The 14,090-nt window shown below is 36.5% G+C and overlaps 1 protein-coding gene across 1 annotated transcript in view; it reads left to right on the top strand.

Moving 5' to 3' along the window:
- Positions 1–2,028: 2,028 nt before the first annotated feature.
- Positions 2,029–14,090, top strand: part of LOC112047195 (senecionine N-oxygenase) — a 22,473-nt gene continuing 10,411 nt past the window's right edge. Inside the window, exon 1 of the mRNA XM_024084213.2 lies at positions 2,029–2,294. Coding sequence (XP_023939981.2) covers positions 2,211–2,294 — 84 coding nt within the window. The 5' untranslated portion in view covers positions 2,029–2,210. The remainder of the gene's footprint in view (positions 2,295–14,090) is intronic.

Below are 14,090 nucleotides of genomic sequence, written 5' to 3'. Positions count from 1 at the left end.
ACTCGATGTAAACTTTCAGCTACCTCTACCCTACCCTACCCCTACCCTACGTTGAAATTTTTCCTGAATTCTCTTTACTATAAACCTCACGGAGCTCGAGACCTTTCCAACGAATGTAAAACCGTGGAAATCGGTTCGTGCGTTCTGGAGTTATAGCGTCAGGAAGGAAAACCCGACTTATTTTTATATAGTAGACTAGCGGATGCCCGCGACTTCGTTCGCGTGAAACTCGATGTAAACTTTCAAATACCTCTACCCTACCCTACCCCTACCCTACCCCTACCCTACCCTACCCCCACCCTACCCCTACCCTACCCTACCCTACCCTACCCCTACCCTACCCGTACCCGTACCCTACCCTACCCCTACCCTACCACTACCCTACCTCTACCCTACACCTACCCTACCCCTACCCTACCCGTACCCTACTCGTACCCTACCCTACCTCTACCATACGTTGAAACTTTTCCTGAATTTTCTTTGCTATAAACCTCACGGAGCCTGAGACGTTTCCAACGAATGCAAAACCGTGGAAATCGGTTCGTGCGTTCTGGAGTTATAGCGTCAGGAAGGAAAACCCGACTTATTTTTATATAGTAGATTACATAATATTATTATTCCAAATTAGAGTTTCAGAGGTTAATGTGGGCGGCAAAAGTTTGGTTATCAATTTTTGCTTTTACTATCGGCAAATCTGTAAATCTGCCACTGAGTATAGTTATAATCTAATAAATTTAGTTAAATTTTGCATCCATTCAAAGAGAAACAGATACTAAGATCTCGACGAGTGGACGAGTCGAAAAAAGAAACGCAAAATGAATTAATGAACTAGAAAAAAATACTATGAGGATCAAAGATTTTGTGAGGATGATGTTCAAATGATAAATAAATTAACGAAATCAGGATTTCATACATCCAATCAACAAATATTTAATACGATTTGTACCTATTATTCAACTTAATTAAGTATTTTGTGTGATAAAATATTTAACTACCTACTTTTACAGGCTAAACGTAGGCGACACATAGTAACGGACTTACCGTTACGTACGATGTGGATCAGTGGACGCCTACCATAAAGAACCCTTTCAACAAAGTCAAAGTCAATGTCATCAACCTACACTGTGCGTGGCCCGTTATGTAGGTATATGGCCAGTTTTTGGAGTTTCGAAGAATCGAAATATGGGCAGTAAAATTCGATGAACGAATGATAGCTTTACGTCTTTTGTGCGCAATCTATTCTGCGCAACTTTCACCGTGCGCTGCCGCCAACAACGTACACATACGTGCGGGCGCACGCCGCGGCCTGCTGCTCCTCGGTTGCGCACCTTTCACTTTTCAGGCGTAGTAATGAATCTTAGATAGTGTATGCTGCGGGGCAACATATTTAGGCATTATTTAGACAGTCAATCTGAAAGTGTAAACTCCATTCGTGCGTTGGAGCTGACACACACTTTTTTTTTTGTTATCATCATTTCACAATATTGTACAAACTAAGTAGGTACCCAGTCATATACGAGTTACTTAGTGCAATTCATTCCCAAGCTTTCTATCGTTTAAAGGTACCTGTAGGAAATCATAGACATGATGTTAAAGTTGTTATATTTTATACTTGCATTTATATACCTACGGATTTATTTCGATAAAATAAATAACCCTCGTAGTTAGTAGTTACTTACAAGAGTAGTAGTTACTAAAGTTCCATCTACTTATATTGCTATTTATGCTTACCTAGGAAGAGCTTATTTATTTTTATTAATAATTAATAAATAAAAATTCAATTGTTACATTAAGGAACATTAGGCACATAAAAATATCAATTGTTCGCTAGATATCTTATTTGCTTGTCCGACATTACGTACGTGATACATGGAGTAAAAAAAAACCAATGAGCAAGAAACAAGAAGTGATTAAAATTTAATTAAGTAACCACATACAAAAGTCGAGTGTTGATTGTTTTTTATTGACGTCGAGACCAACCGGTACACGTAACATGATTCATTGAGCCTTGATCGCCAAGGTGAGGTTGGCTGGACCCTCGATCAGCCCTCGCAGCCTCATTCGGTGCCGAGCCGTTCGAAAAACGAATGCTGCCTCCGACCATAGATTACAACGCGACGTGATTTAAAAAAAATACAAAAGTTTCGCGGTCTTAATTTTTTGTAACAATAAAATATAAATATTTTGAAATCTAACGTAATAAATTCAAAATGTTTTTGTTAAAAAGTTTACGGACTATATTATTGTTGTGTTTGAATGTTGTGTTTATTGGTAAATCCAACGGATTGTCTTTGGTAAGCTTTTTTTTTTAATTTTTCTGTTTTTCATTTAAGATCTTGATAAAATATTTTATAGTAAAAAATCCTATTAAAACGTCAAAAAAATATAAAAAATCATGTAGGTAATGGAAAAGTTCGAAAAATTCTTTACCTAATGATAACAATAATTAATTATTTAATGACTTAAATTACAAATATTCATATAGTAAATAGCAGATATATCATATTAAATCGATCACAGTCGTAGAGTAGATCTATATTTTACAACTGACATGAGAACAATCGTAAGTAGAAAAAAAAAACAAAGAGCACAGTTTTTTTGTTGATAAGTACCTATCTATTGTAGTACATTCTGATACAGAAACAGAAACAGGAAACTACAGGGCGTCTAAAAAAATAAAAATCGGTTTATTAAAATAATAACAGTGCCTACTTAGGCCATACTCTTAGACCATTAATAACGTTCTAAGGCCATACTTAATATATAGAACGTAAAGTTGTTAAGTAAAAATGAACATATTTGTAAATAAATAAATAAATTAAACAAATAAAAAAGCCCGACTGCATAAAGTATAAAAAATCTGAAAAAAAAAACAAGCTCAGTCTAGAAGTGTAGAAAGCAATTAAAAAACAGTCGGGTCCTATTTAATAATAAGAAAATTATTCTATCCAATATCTAAGGTCCCGACTGTTTTTTAATTGCTTTCTACACTTCTGAACTGAGCTTGTTTTTGGAGTTTGGAAGATATGAAGTAATAAAGAATATTACAAACATACATACAAGATACGCGCGAAAAACATAACCCTTCTTGCAGTCGGGTAATAATAATTATAATTAATTAAAGGAAATGTCTAGCATAAATTGGTGTCCGTTTTAGCAATAAGCAAGACGTGACGTGTGTAACTTTAATAGCTATCGATATTAATTTAATCGAAAATTGCCAAATTACCAATAACTTATATCCTGTATTATTTAACAAATAGAGACTATGACATACAGAACGACTTTGTGTTTATCACCATTACTTTATCATGTAGATGAATATCATCATTTAGACTTCTTAATAAAATAAGTTTGAATAAAAATTTAAATGGATGAATAAGACGGTTTGTCTATTTTTCTAAGTACCTATAATATTAATCATTTTGTGTACTCAAAATTATTAGATTAAATAATTTAAACAGCCTACTCGAGGCCCAGGACACTTTTGTTTAGACGGGAGTTGGAACTCAGATTCACGCTTAGACCCAGTTTATACTAGCTTAGATCCAGCTTAGACCCAGCTTAAACCCAGCTTAGATCCAGCTTAGATCCAGCTTAGATCCAGCTTAGATCCAGCTTAGACCCACGCTACCATGCGGGTTGGCGGTTTATTATGTTGAACTCTATAACGAACTCTACAATATCAGCCACTGACGATCAAGTAATCTTTCATGGCCATAGGCTTGACAGCCAATAAAATTGTGCGCGTGTGGTGGTCGCGATAGCCATGATAAAATGCACATCGCGAACAACACAAAATTTTATTGACTGTCAAGCCGTTAGCGCGGCAGGCATGTGAAATTACTTGATCGTCAGTGGTTGACATTGGTGTTAATGATAATGATCGGGACCGACGGCTTAACGTGTTCTCCGAGACAAGGGGGTGTAGCAAACTTCTTCCCTTCAGGCTGAGAATTTCTAGGAAAAAATAAAAGCCATCCAGGATTCGAACGCAGGATCTCGTGATCCGAAGCCTTATAGGCTAACCATTGGACCAACATTCAGTGGAGGCAGTTAATTTTGTGTACCTAAGTTCCATTCAAATCAATACAAATGACAAATTATTTTAGAGATAGTATGAAAACCGAGGTTAGTATGTAGTATGTTAGCTGTTATAAAGGATAGTCAAGATCTAAAGTCTACGTAAATTGTCTATGTATGTCTCAAAACTATTCTATTCGCAGTAAAAACTATGCCTTAAAATGAAAAAAAAAATATCTATGTTAGAGTATAAATATCACGGAACGTGTTAATAACTCGTGGTGTTACATAAATGAAATACTGTTGTCTGTTGTAGTGAAAGGATAATTACCAAATGGCATTCACACCCGTGTACCCGCATTACACCAAGAGGACGCCGTTAGTTTTGAAGGGGTGTTGAATAAAAGTCGATCGCATTTTGTTCTTAACTTTTTTGTTATAAAGAATTTTTGACAAATGTCACGTCGAGGAAAGGAGGACTTATTAAAATATTGAGTGTATATTAACTCGTGCTGTTACATAAATGAAATAATAATGTTGTAATGAAAGGATAATTACCAAGTGGCATTCACACCCGTATACCTACCATACGCATTTGACCAAGAGGGCGCCGTTAGTTTTGAAGGGGTGTTAAATAAAAATGATTATTACTATGTTATTAATGTGTATTACTTATAATAATATTTTTTAATAAAACTCATAGCTATAATAGGCTAACTCTTTATTTATAGATACATTTATTTTAAACTCTTTTTGTTATAAATAATCTTATAGAAAATCCACATCTTATGAGGAAAGGAGGATTTAATAAAATAGTGATTATCCTATTCACACGTAATTTACACATGTGTATCTATCTCATTAAAGCATACATAGACATTTGTACAAAAACAGGCAAATGCATTTACGTCTTACCTGTGGTCTTACCATATACACAATACATAAGTACTACGTGATAACTGTTTTTTGTTCCCTTTGTTAGAACACATGGAACATTTGCTTTATCTCTACGTAATTCACGGACCTATAGCTGCAACTTATGCAGTTATCACAGTATGTTTTCTCTTTGTATAATTTGTTGTTTTGTTTTGTTGTCTTCGTAATTTATTAACTAAATCACAAGTGATTTAAACGAAATAAAACGCAATTTTAAGAGTAAATTACAAATCAAAAACCTGTCATAAAGCATTTGATAGGTTTATATTACCTTATTCAGATATGAATGCGTTAAGACTAAATGTTAAGTAATGTTAAGTTTTCCATTCTGATCTCGCGAACTTTAGAATCGCTTTTTCTTTTCATATATTCGATCTTACACGACTTACACGATACGAGTTACACGACTTTTTCCCGATACATGTAGATATGGAACGGGGTCTTATACTCGTGAAATCAACATTTAATAAACCGAAAGTATATGAACATTTAGGCCTATGATACTCATCACAATAACGATGCCGCCAGAATCAAAAACATTGCTACCTCTGAAGAAAGAGAGGATATTTTTTATTTATTTTCGACTCCGGCGCTATTATTCGACGATTGTCTCTCTAGTCTCAAGATATCTATGTCGTGGTGCGCATACGTTACTGGACATGTAATTATACATTTATTAAACACATTTTAAAAGTCTGAACATCCCCTCGAAACTATCCATGTCCTCTCGGACTATAGCAGAACAGCAACATTACATTTTCACGCTTTTACCACTTTTACTATCCGATTCTCATATCTCCAATGTTGTAATTAAAATGAATTACACGCTGGCGTAAATAATAATATTTAGGTACGCTATAAAAGCCGGATTAAATCAGGATCCGTTCAGGGCACAAAACAACGGATACGTTGATAGCATAAGTAGTTCGAAGCTGGAAGCGTGGAAGATTGATGGAAATAGGTAGGAAGACTAATAGTAATTAGGTAGGAAGACTAATGGAAATAGGTAGGAAGACTAATGGAAATAGGTAGGAAGACTAATGGAAATCGGAGATCCTAAAGCCCTAACGTTTATCAATATTTCTCACGCAAAGCACTCAAGAAACCTCATGTACGAGACGTTTTGAGTTAAATACTGAATCGTAGTCTTGGTTTAAGATCTTTATTTTCTCAAAAAAATTACATTAAATTTGCATATATGAAAAATAAGGTAATATGGTAATTACGTGTGTACAGACTAATTTGAATTTTACATACAAAAAATCAAATAAATAAATGCTAAAATGCGGGTAGTTTCAAAATTACATGTTTGTTACGTAGAATACACGACTAGTTTTAATAAAACAAAGATTAGAGCTTACTGGACGCGACATGTGTTACAATGACATGTTATTCAATAAATCAAATCAAATCAAACAAGTTACCTGTTCAAATTCAAATGGTGTTATTAATAATTAGTTGAAAACATAAAATTAAAGTTACGAGGGCTCCTAACGCGACTAAAGTGCATATTTATCTAATGTTGCGAAAAATGCTAGCGCAGACTTTTCTTCTTAGTAGATAGTTGTAGAGGAAAGAGACTTACGAGTAGGTATCGGCTATGTTTAGACATGGCATAGGAAAATAAAAATGATAGATCGGCGATTCCATACCGGAAAGCTCTTTCCGTTGTTAGACCACCCAGGTAAACTGACTACTTACATTATACGAATCTTTAGAATTTTATCATGAGAAATCATCACTCCACTTAGCTTCTTATTAACATACTGGTACAATAGATATTTCGATCTCTTACATTCTATTCGATCGATATCAACCCATATACGGCTCACTGCTGAGCTCGAGTCTCCTCTCAGAATGAGAGGGGTTAGGCCAATAGTCCACCACGCTGGCCCAATGCGGATTGGCAGACTTCACACACGCAGAGAATTAAGAAATTCTCTGGTGTACAGGTTTCCTCTCAATGTTTTCCTTCACCGTTTGAGACACATGATATTTAATTTCTTAAAATACACACAACTGAAAAGTTGGAGGTGCATGCCCCGGACCGGATTCGAACCCACACCCTCCGGAATCGGAGGCAGAGGTCATATCCACTGGGCTATGACGGCTCTATTCGATAATGGATCATAATGATGGCTCTCCACGTAGCTCCATGATAAAGTGACTGGACTTAACATCGACAGGTCGTGGGTTTTGACAGCCTCCGTGGCGCAGTGGTGTGCGCGGCGGACTTACAAGACGGAAGTGCTCGGTTTGATCCCCGGCTGGGCCGATTGAGGTCCTTAATTGGCGGGAGGCAAAGACGTACGGCCAACCGAGCTGTAGTTTAGCGTTCCGGTATGATGTGTAGACACTGATAGGGGTGTGGATTTCTAACAAGCACCGCCCGCTTCCATCTTAGATTGCTTCATCGTCATCAGGTGAGATTGTAGTCAAGGGCTAACTTGTAGAAAAAAAATCTTTAAAAAGAAACGAGGTATAATCGTTAACTTTAAATGGGTACAGGTAGGTTATTTATCCTATCACCTACAATGGTTTCGAGCCAACAAACTTGTGAAGTCGGATGCCCAAGATCGGGCAAAGTGGGCGAGATTAGCCGGAAAGCGGACCCCACTTCCACATAGTAAGACCACGCTAGGAAGAAGAAGACTTACAATAGTTTCTTCGATCCCACCGGAGCAGTAATGGATTATAGCTTTAAAACATTTTTTTTTAATTCATACAGCACATAATTTGTGTTGCCAGCAGGTAGGTAATAATCGGTGAACCGTAAATTACTGCTATAAATAATTATACTTATTAATTCCATTTTGCATAAGAATTGCTCAATTAAAACTCGTGAGAAAATTATACACAAAATACATAACAATATTATATAACTGTTATACATAATATTAAAATACCTACCAAGTATAAATCGAATTAAGAAATAATTTATGAGTTTATTGACCTTTCTGTCATGGAGTGCTAATTTAGATCATATTTTTTACCCGGTTGCCAAGAAGGGTTATTAACAGGTTAGATGACTTAGTAATGTCTGATTTTTAAAATATTTAACCGTATATTAATTATTATTAATAATCGCCAAACAGTGGCGTAGAGTGCCTTGGAGGAGCCTTGTATCAATATTAGTTGGGGGGCCCAATTAATGAAGGGTAAAGATTTCTCACAAAACAATCAAAAATCCTATGTAAGATGTTTCAAGCTTTGGGCGCACGCTTAAACCGTCCCTGACAGCAAACGACCATAGACATGATGCGATTCTAAACTGAAAATAAAGACGCACTGCAAAAGTAAAATTTAATTGAAAATGTTGTAATTGCTAATGCATCAAAATCTATTTTTCATACCAAAACAGTTGATTACTTCAAGTACCATAATTAGGTTGTCTTTACACCAAATACACTAACTGTATAACTATGTACCTATGTGTACATCAGTCGTTCTATTTTTCACTATCTCCCACGCATATCCCGTTTAATACGCTTTCTCGTCTAAGACGTGTTTTTAGTTGGGTCCCTGCGGTATGTATTGCTTTAACACGTAAGGGACTCCTGTAGTCCAGAGGCCCAGTATCATTAATACGGCTGATACGAAAGTATAGCTGTATACTGCCCCTGTCGCCAATATTTCGATATTCGAATCGAAAAATATCATAATTTTATGGATCGTAAGTTAGACATATGCGCGATACTGTGACACATATTCAGTTCCGCAGAACCTGTCTAACACATAGTCACAAGTCACATGGTGTGAACGGCACACAGTCACACACAGCTCAAGGCGATACGGGAAGCGTTTCGTAACCGGCTCGCGTGTCTCTCCATGTTTGTGCAAAGGCCTTTATTGCCTCATCGGTCATCACGATTCTGCGTCCGTGCTAGATAGATCGCATGAGGAAGTTATACGAGTTATTGTAACCGACTTCAACAAGAGGTGGTTATAGAGTCAAACTCCGAGTCCGTTCTAAGATTACGTACCGCCAAGCGATTTAGCGTTCCGGTACGATGTCGGTTAGAAACCGAAAGGAGTGTGGATTTTCATTCTCTTCCTAAGTTAGCCCGCTTCCATCTTAGATTACATCATCGCTTACCATCAGGTGAGATTGTAGTCAAGGGCTAACTTGTAAAAAATAAAAAATAAAGATTAAAACACGCCCAACTATGTAGCTTATTAACTGGGATAAGTTTTTGTTTACCGCGTAACGATACGACTCGTGTTCAGAACTGTATCAAAGTATGGTGAGACCGATACCAGTTCTAAAGACTTAACTTACCACGAAAAAGAATACAAAGAGTAACGAGGTTTTGTATTCTTCAGGTTAAGAGTTCCATAAACTTAGTTTACCACAATGATTATAATAGTCTAGTCTCTATCTAGTCTAGTCTATGATTGTATAGTCGATATATGTGAATGTATGAAACACGGGATTCTTGCAGGCTGCAGTAATATTTTTTCTTTACAAGTTAGCCCTTGACTACAATCTCACTTGATGGTAAGTGATGATGCAGTCTAAGATGGAAGCGGGCTAACTTGTTAGGAGGAGGATGAAAATCCACACCCCTTTCGGTTTCTACACGGCATCGTACCGGAACGCTAAATCGCTTGGCGGTACGTCTTTGCCGGTAGGGTGGTAACTAGCCACGGCCGAAGCCTCCCACCAGCCAGACCTAGACAAATTAAGAAAATCTCAATCTGCCCAGCCGGGGATCAAATCCAGGACCTCCGTCTTGTAAATCCACCGCGCATACCACTGCGCCACGGAGGCCGTCAAAATTAGTTAGTCAATTATTCAATATTAGTGCAGCTTTCTCAAATTATAATTCGTTTATTTTAATTAGGTTGAGTTTACCAGCACAAGTTTGACTGTTTGCCAGTGGTTTGCTTTGACTACCACCGATTTTTAAATCCTACTGAAAAGGAAAAGAAATTCCTACTGAGCCAGTAAGAAACTCAACAGTCGCTTTTTTACATCAATCTAAGTTATCTAATAAAATACGTTCAAAACACAGAACTTAGGGTATACTCAGAGATTAACCCTTAAAAGCTACCTCAAAACTATTCCGTAATCTTATGTACGATGAATATTGACGTCAATTTGAAAAAAAGTACATCAGCATTTTCTTGTTATTAATTTATTCATTATTTTTGTTATTTCTGACACAAAGTTAATCGCTCTAGCCAAAGTATGTCTGTTTCTTATTTTTAATTATAATGTTTTGTCAAACTGATTGAAAGTAATAGTTCAGTTTGTCTCAAATGCATTTACAATTCAAATTCTAACACTGTACTAGTCTCACACAATGATATTAAATACTGCTAGATGTGTTACTGAAAAATGAGGCACTCAAAAGGGGAAATTTATAGTCAACTCAATGTTAGTTGTGGTCAACAACGAACGATATTTAAACAAATAATACCTAAAAATCGTCTACAATGTCGAGTTGTGTGTTAAATCTGTATATATAGGTACATACATTTATAACGGAATCGAAGACAAAATTGTGCAAAATTGCTCAGTGTTGTAGTATGTATATTATTAGGATCACTTTTTGCGGTGATTTTGTAGGGACGTAACCGATCTATAGTATAAAATCATCATTGGTCTTACAACTGTTATTCTCAAACCGCTGTAGAAAGCTGACCTAGTCGAACTGCACATTTCCAGGTAACAAAACTGCTTCCCAACTGCATTTGTCATTTGCCTTACTAGCGGTCAAAGGCCTTCAACATTTCTTTTTAGTTAGAATGAAACTATTAAGGTCGTTCTTATCGTTATGACCGATCAATGAACGCAGATAAATCCGAATATTTTATAAACTGGAAACAAACCGGTCCATTTGAGGCTGGGTTTACGCAATCTAAATAAACTGCAATGTTTATCATCGGAATGTCTTCGTTGCCTTATTTATTGGCTGCGAGCAAGCGACATTAGGTTACACTGCACCGTTTTCCTTTTGCGTATTTATTTTTCATTATATTTTATTTTAAATTTTTAATGATGCTTAAATAGCAAGCCTGTTGGTTTTGGTCTAAATACCATAGATAGATGGAGACCGGTCGTGGAGACCGGGGATTACAATTATTTTTGAATTATAAAAAAAGAGATCGATTCTACCGGTTACCAAAAAGTTGGTAGCTACGAGTTGGTACCTTGGCCAAATAATTAGTTTAGCCACTAGCGGTAATCCTGTCAGCAGCCTAATTCACTATCTTTGACGTATGCTTGTTGGCATAATAAGATTATATGTTTCAAATGATATTCCGTTTTTACTGGTGGATATCATCAGTAGGTAGATGATATTTTATCAGTTGATTTGCTGTTTTTGCTTATAATTCGATTAAGCCAGATGCAAACTCGAAAAAAGATGACGTCATGCGTCGTTCCCTCGCTCTAGGGTTGACAACTTTTTGTACAAGAAATAAAGTATACCTATACTGGTCTATGAAGATTATTAAACAGTATTGTAGAAAAAAGAACATTCTTTTTTTTAAAATGCAACCAATTCCATCAGTATTTACTTATGACGTTGTCACGTTGAACTATCGTCAATAAACCGACTTTACAGACAACCGATTTTTTTAATAGGTTTATAATAAACACCAAAATAGTGAATAGGCCAGCAGGTTTTGGCACTACATTTAGATAGCATCTAAGCGTTCCCTTGTCAATGATTTTGATTGTGAGTAATTCCACAAAACAGAATACGTGAATCGATCTTTAAATATAACGTTTAACAGATAAATGTTAATTAACTATCCCGTCATCGTATGCATAACCGGTTGCCGAGCTTACCACATAATGGAATCGCAGTAATTAAATTCTAACTATTAAAGTATACATGACAGAATTTAAAATGAATATCTCCATTATGGGATGTTCCACAGAGAATATCTGTGTCATGGACAATATGAAATGACAGCATGCACTGATTGCCACTGATGCTAGTTATGTGATACTACTAGCATAGCCTGCGACTTCGGCTGCGTGAAACTCGATGTGAACGTACTCTAATTCGACAAAAAAAAAATACTACAGCCAAGTTGATTCATATACCTACTATTTTAGTGATTAGAATAAAGAAACAACTCATCTAGAACGCAAAAATCGCGGGGAAAAAAATATAGACACAAAATCCAGAAAGCTTGAATAATGAACAAAAAGTTGATTTTTTTTTTCTAAAATCTTAAATGTGCCTTATCTTGAAAATTCTTGTGTTTGGGGTAGAGATCATCTATACACATCATCATCATCATCATCATCATCATCATCATATCAGCTGATGGACGTTCACTGCAGGACATAGACCTTTTCTAGGGACTTCCAAACATCACGATACTGAACCACCTGCATACAACGAATATCTGCAACTCGCTTGATGTCATCAGTCCACTTTGTGGGGGTCGACCAACACTTTCACACCTTGCAGCACCTTGGGATCCCAACGGCCATCGGCTCTTTGAATTAAAACCCCCTAAAGGATCTAGGTCGACTTAACCTGTAACCCTGTAGGTACCCTTATAATTTTCGAAAATATTTTCATTGTACAGAATTGGATTACAGTTTTATTATAAGTATAGATAAATCGTAGCACTCGGGATAATATGCATGGAGGTCATAACTCTCTGAAACTATCTGGTACCATACGAGTACTGCCTTCTATGAAATGGCTTAATCATTGAACATTGAATAAGGCAGTGTAGGTTGTTTACCGGATGGTTTTAATGAGCTTAACCTAAACCTAATTTTGGTAATTTGCCTGTCATGATGTTAACTCGTGACAGAACAATAGAAAATGTAAAAAAAATGTGATCGAATGGGTGTTTTGATAGTAGCGCGGTTTCGCTTATTAGATTAAAAATAGTCAAGTGCGAGTAGACATCACGAACCCAGAATTCCGTACTGTTAAATAAACTTTGCCCTACGATAGGCGTCCACAGATCCGCATTGTACGGATCCGGATTTAGTATTCTTACTATCAGATGAGATTGTAGTCAATGACTAACTTGTAACTTGTAAAGTATAAAAAAATATATGTACAGAAAGTCATACAAGTACGTCCACTGATCCACAACGTAAGTACGGATCGCATCGAACGGGTTTGATCTACCCTAATGTTAAAAAGTTCGTGTGTGCCCAGTGGATATGACCTCTGCCTCCGATTCCGGAGGTTGTGGGTTTGAATCCGGTCCGGGGCATGCACCTGCAACTTTTCAGTTGTGTGCATTTTAAGAAATCAAATATTGGTGTCTCAAACGGTGAAGGAAAAACCATCGTGAGGAAACCTGCAAGTCAAAGAAGTGTGTGAAGACTGCTAATCCGCATTGGGCCAGCGTGGTGGACTATTGGCCTAACTCCTCTCATTCTAAGAGGAGACTCGAGCTCAGCAGTGAGCCGACTATGGGTTGATAAAAGGTTGATAAAGAATGTAAGTAAATTAATGTTAAAAATCAGTTTGATGCAATGCGTCCGATGCGTCTACGTTGCGGATCTGTGAACGCTCATCATTAAGAAAAGTGTTGTCCCAATGTACGATATAGGTTGTGGATTTACGGACTGTAAACAAGTTTTTTTTGGAAAGTAGATACCTACCTAACCTATACTAATTTCAGGATTCAGGAGTGCCGTTATGGGTTGAATATTGATACCAGTACCTTAGTATATTTATCTTAAAACAAGCCAAATAATGGATAAGGTGTTTTTATGTCGGTACGTTTGCCGGTTTGACTAGTATTGTATTTTTTAGGTATTTTGTGAACTTATAGCCGTTAAGGTTTAAATATTTAACCGCTTTACAAGAATGTGACCGTTTAAATGACGTAACTGGCTATCGAGCTAACCTCGTTTTATATTAGTTTAAACATTACCAGTTAATGATCTCTCTAGTCACGTCCAGTAGTAACTCGTAAGTATCTAATAGGAATAAGTAGATAGGAATATTTTGTGATGACGCCTTGCTTGTTTTTTAGTAGATAAGTTGAAATATTCTTTATCAAAATTGTTTTGTGTTAGAAGAAGTCCATACAGACCGATTCCTGCCGAATTAACCTGTTAAAAATCTCATCATTATCAACCTATACTCGGCTCACTGCTGAGCTCGAGTCTCCTCTCAGAATGAGAGGGGTTA

This window comes from Bicyclus anynana, chromosome 21 (assembly GCF_947172395.1).
Source record: "Bicyclus anynana chromosome 21, ilBicAnyn1.1, whole genome shotgun sequence".
Classification (NCBI taxonomy): Eukaryota; Metazoa; Arthropoda; class Insecta; order Lepidoptera; family Nymphalidae; genus Bicyclus; species Bicyclus anynana.
This window is presented reverse-complemented; position numbering and strand designations above follow the sequence as displayed.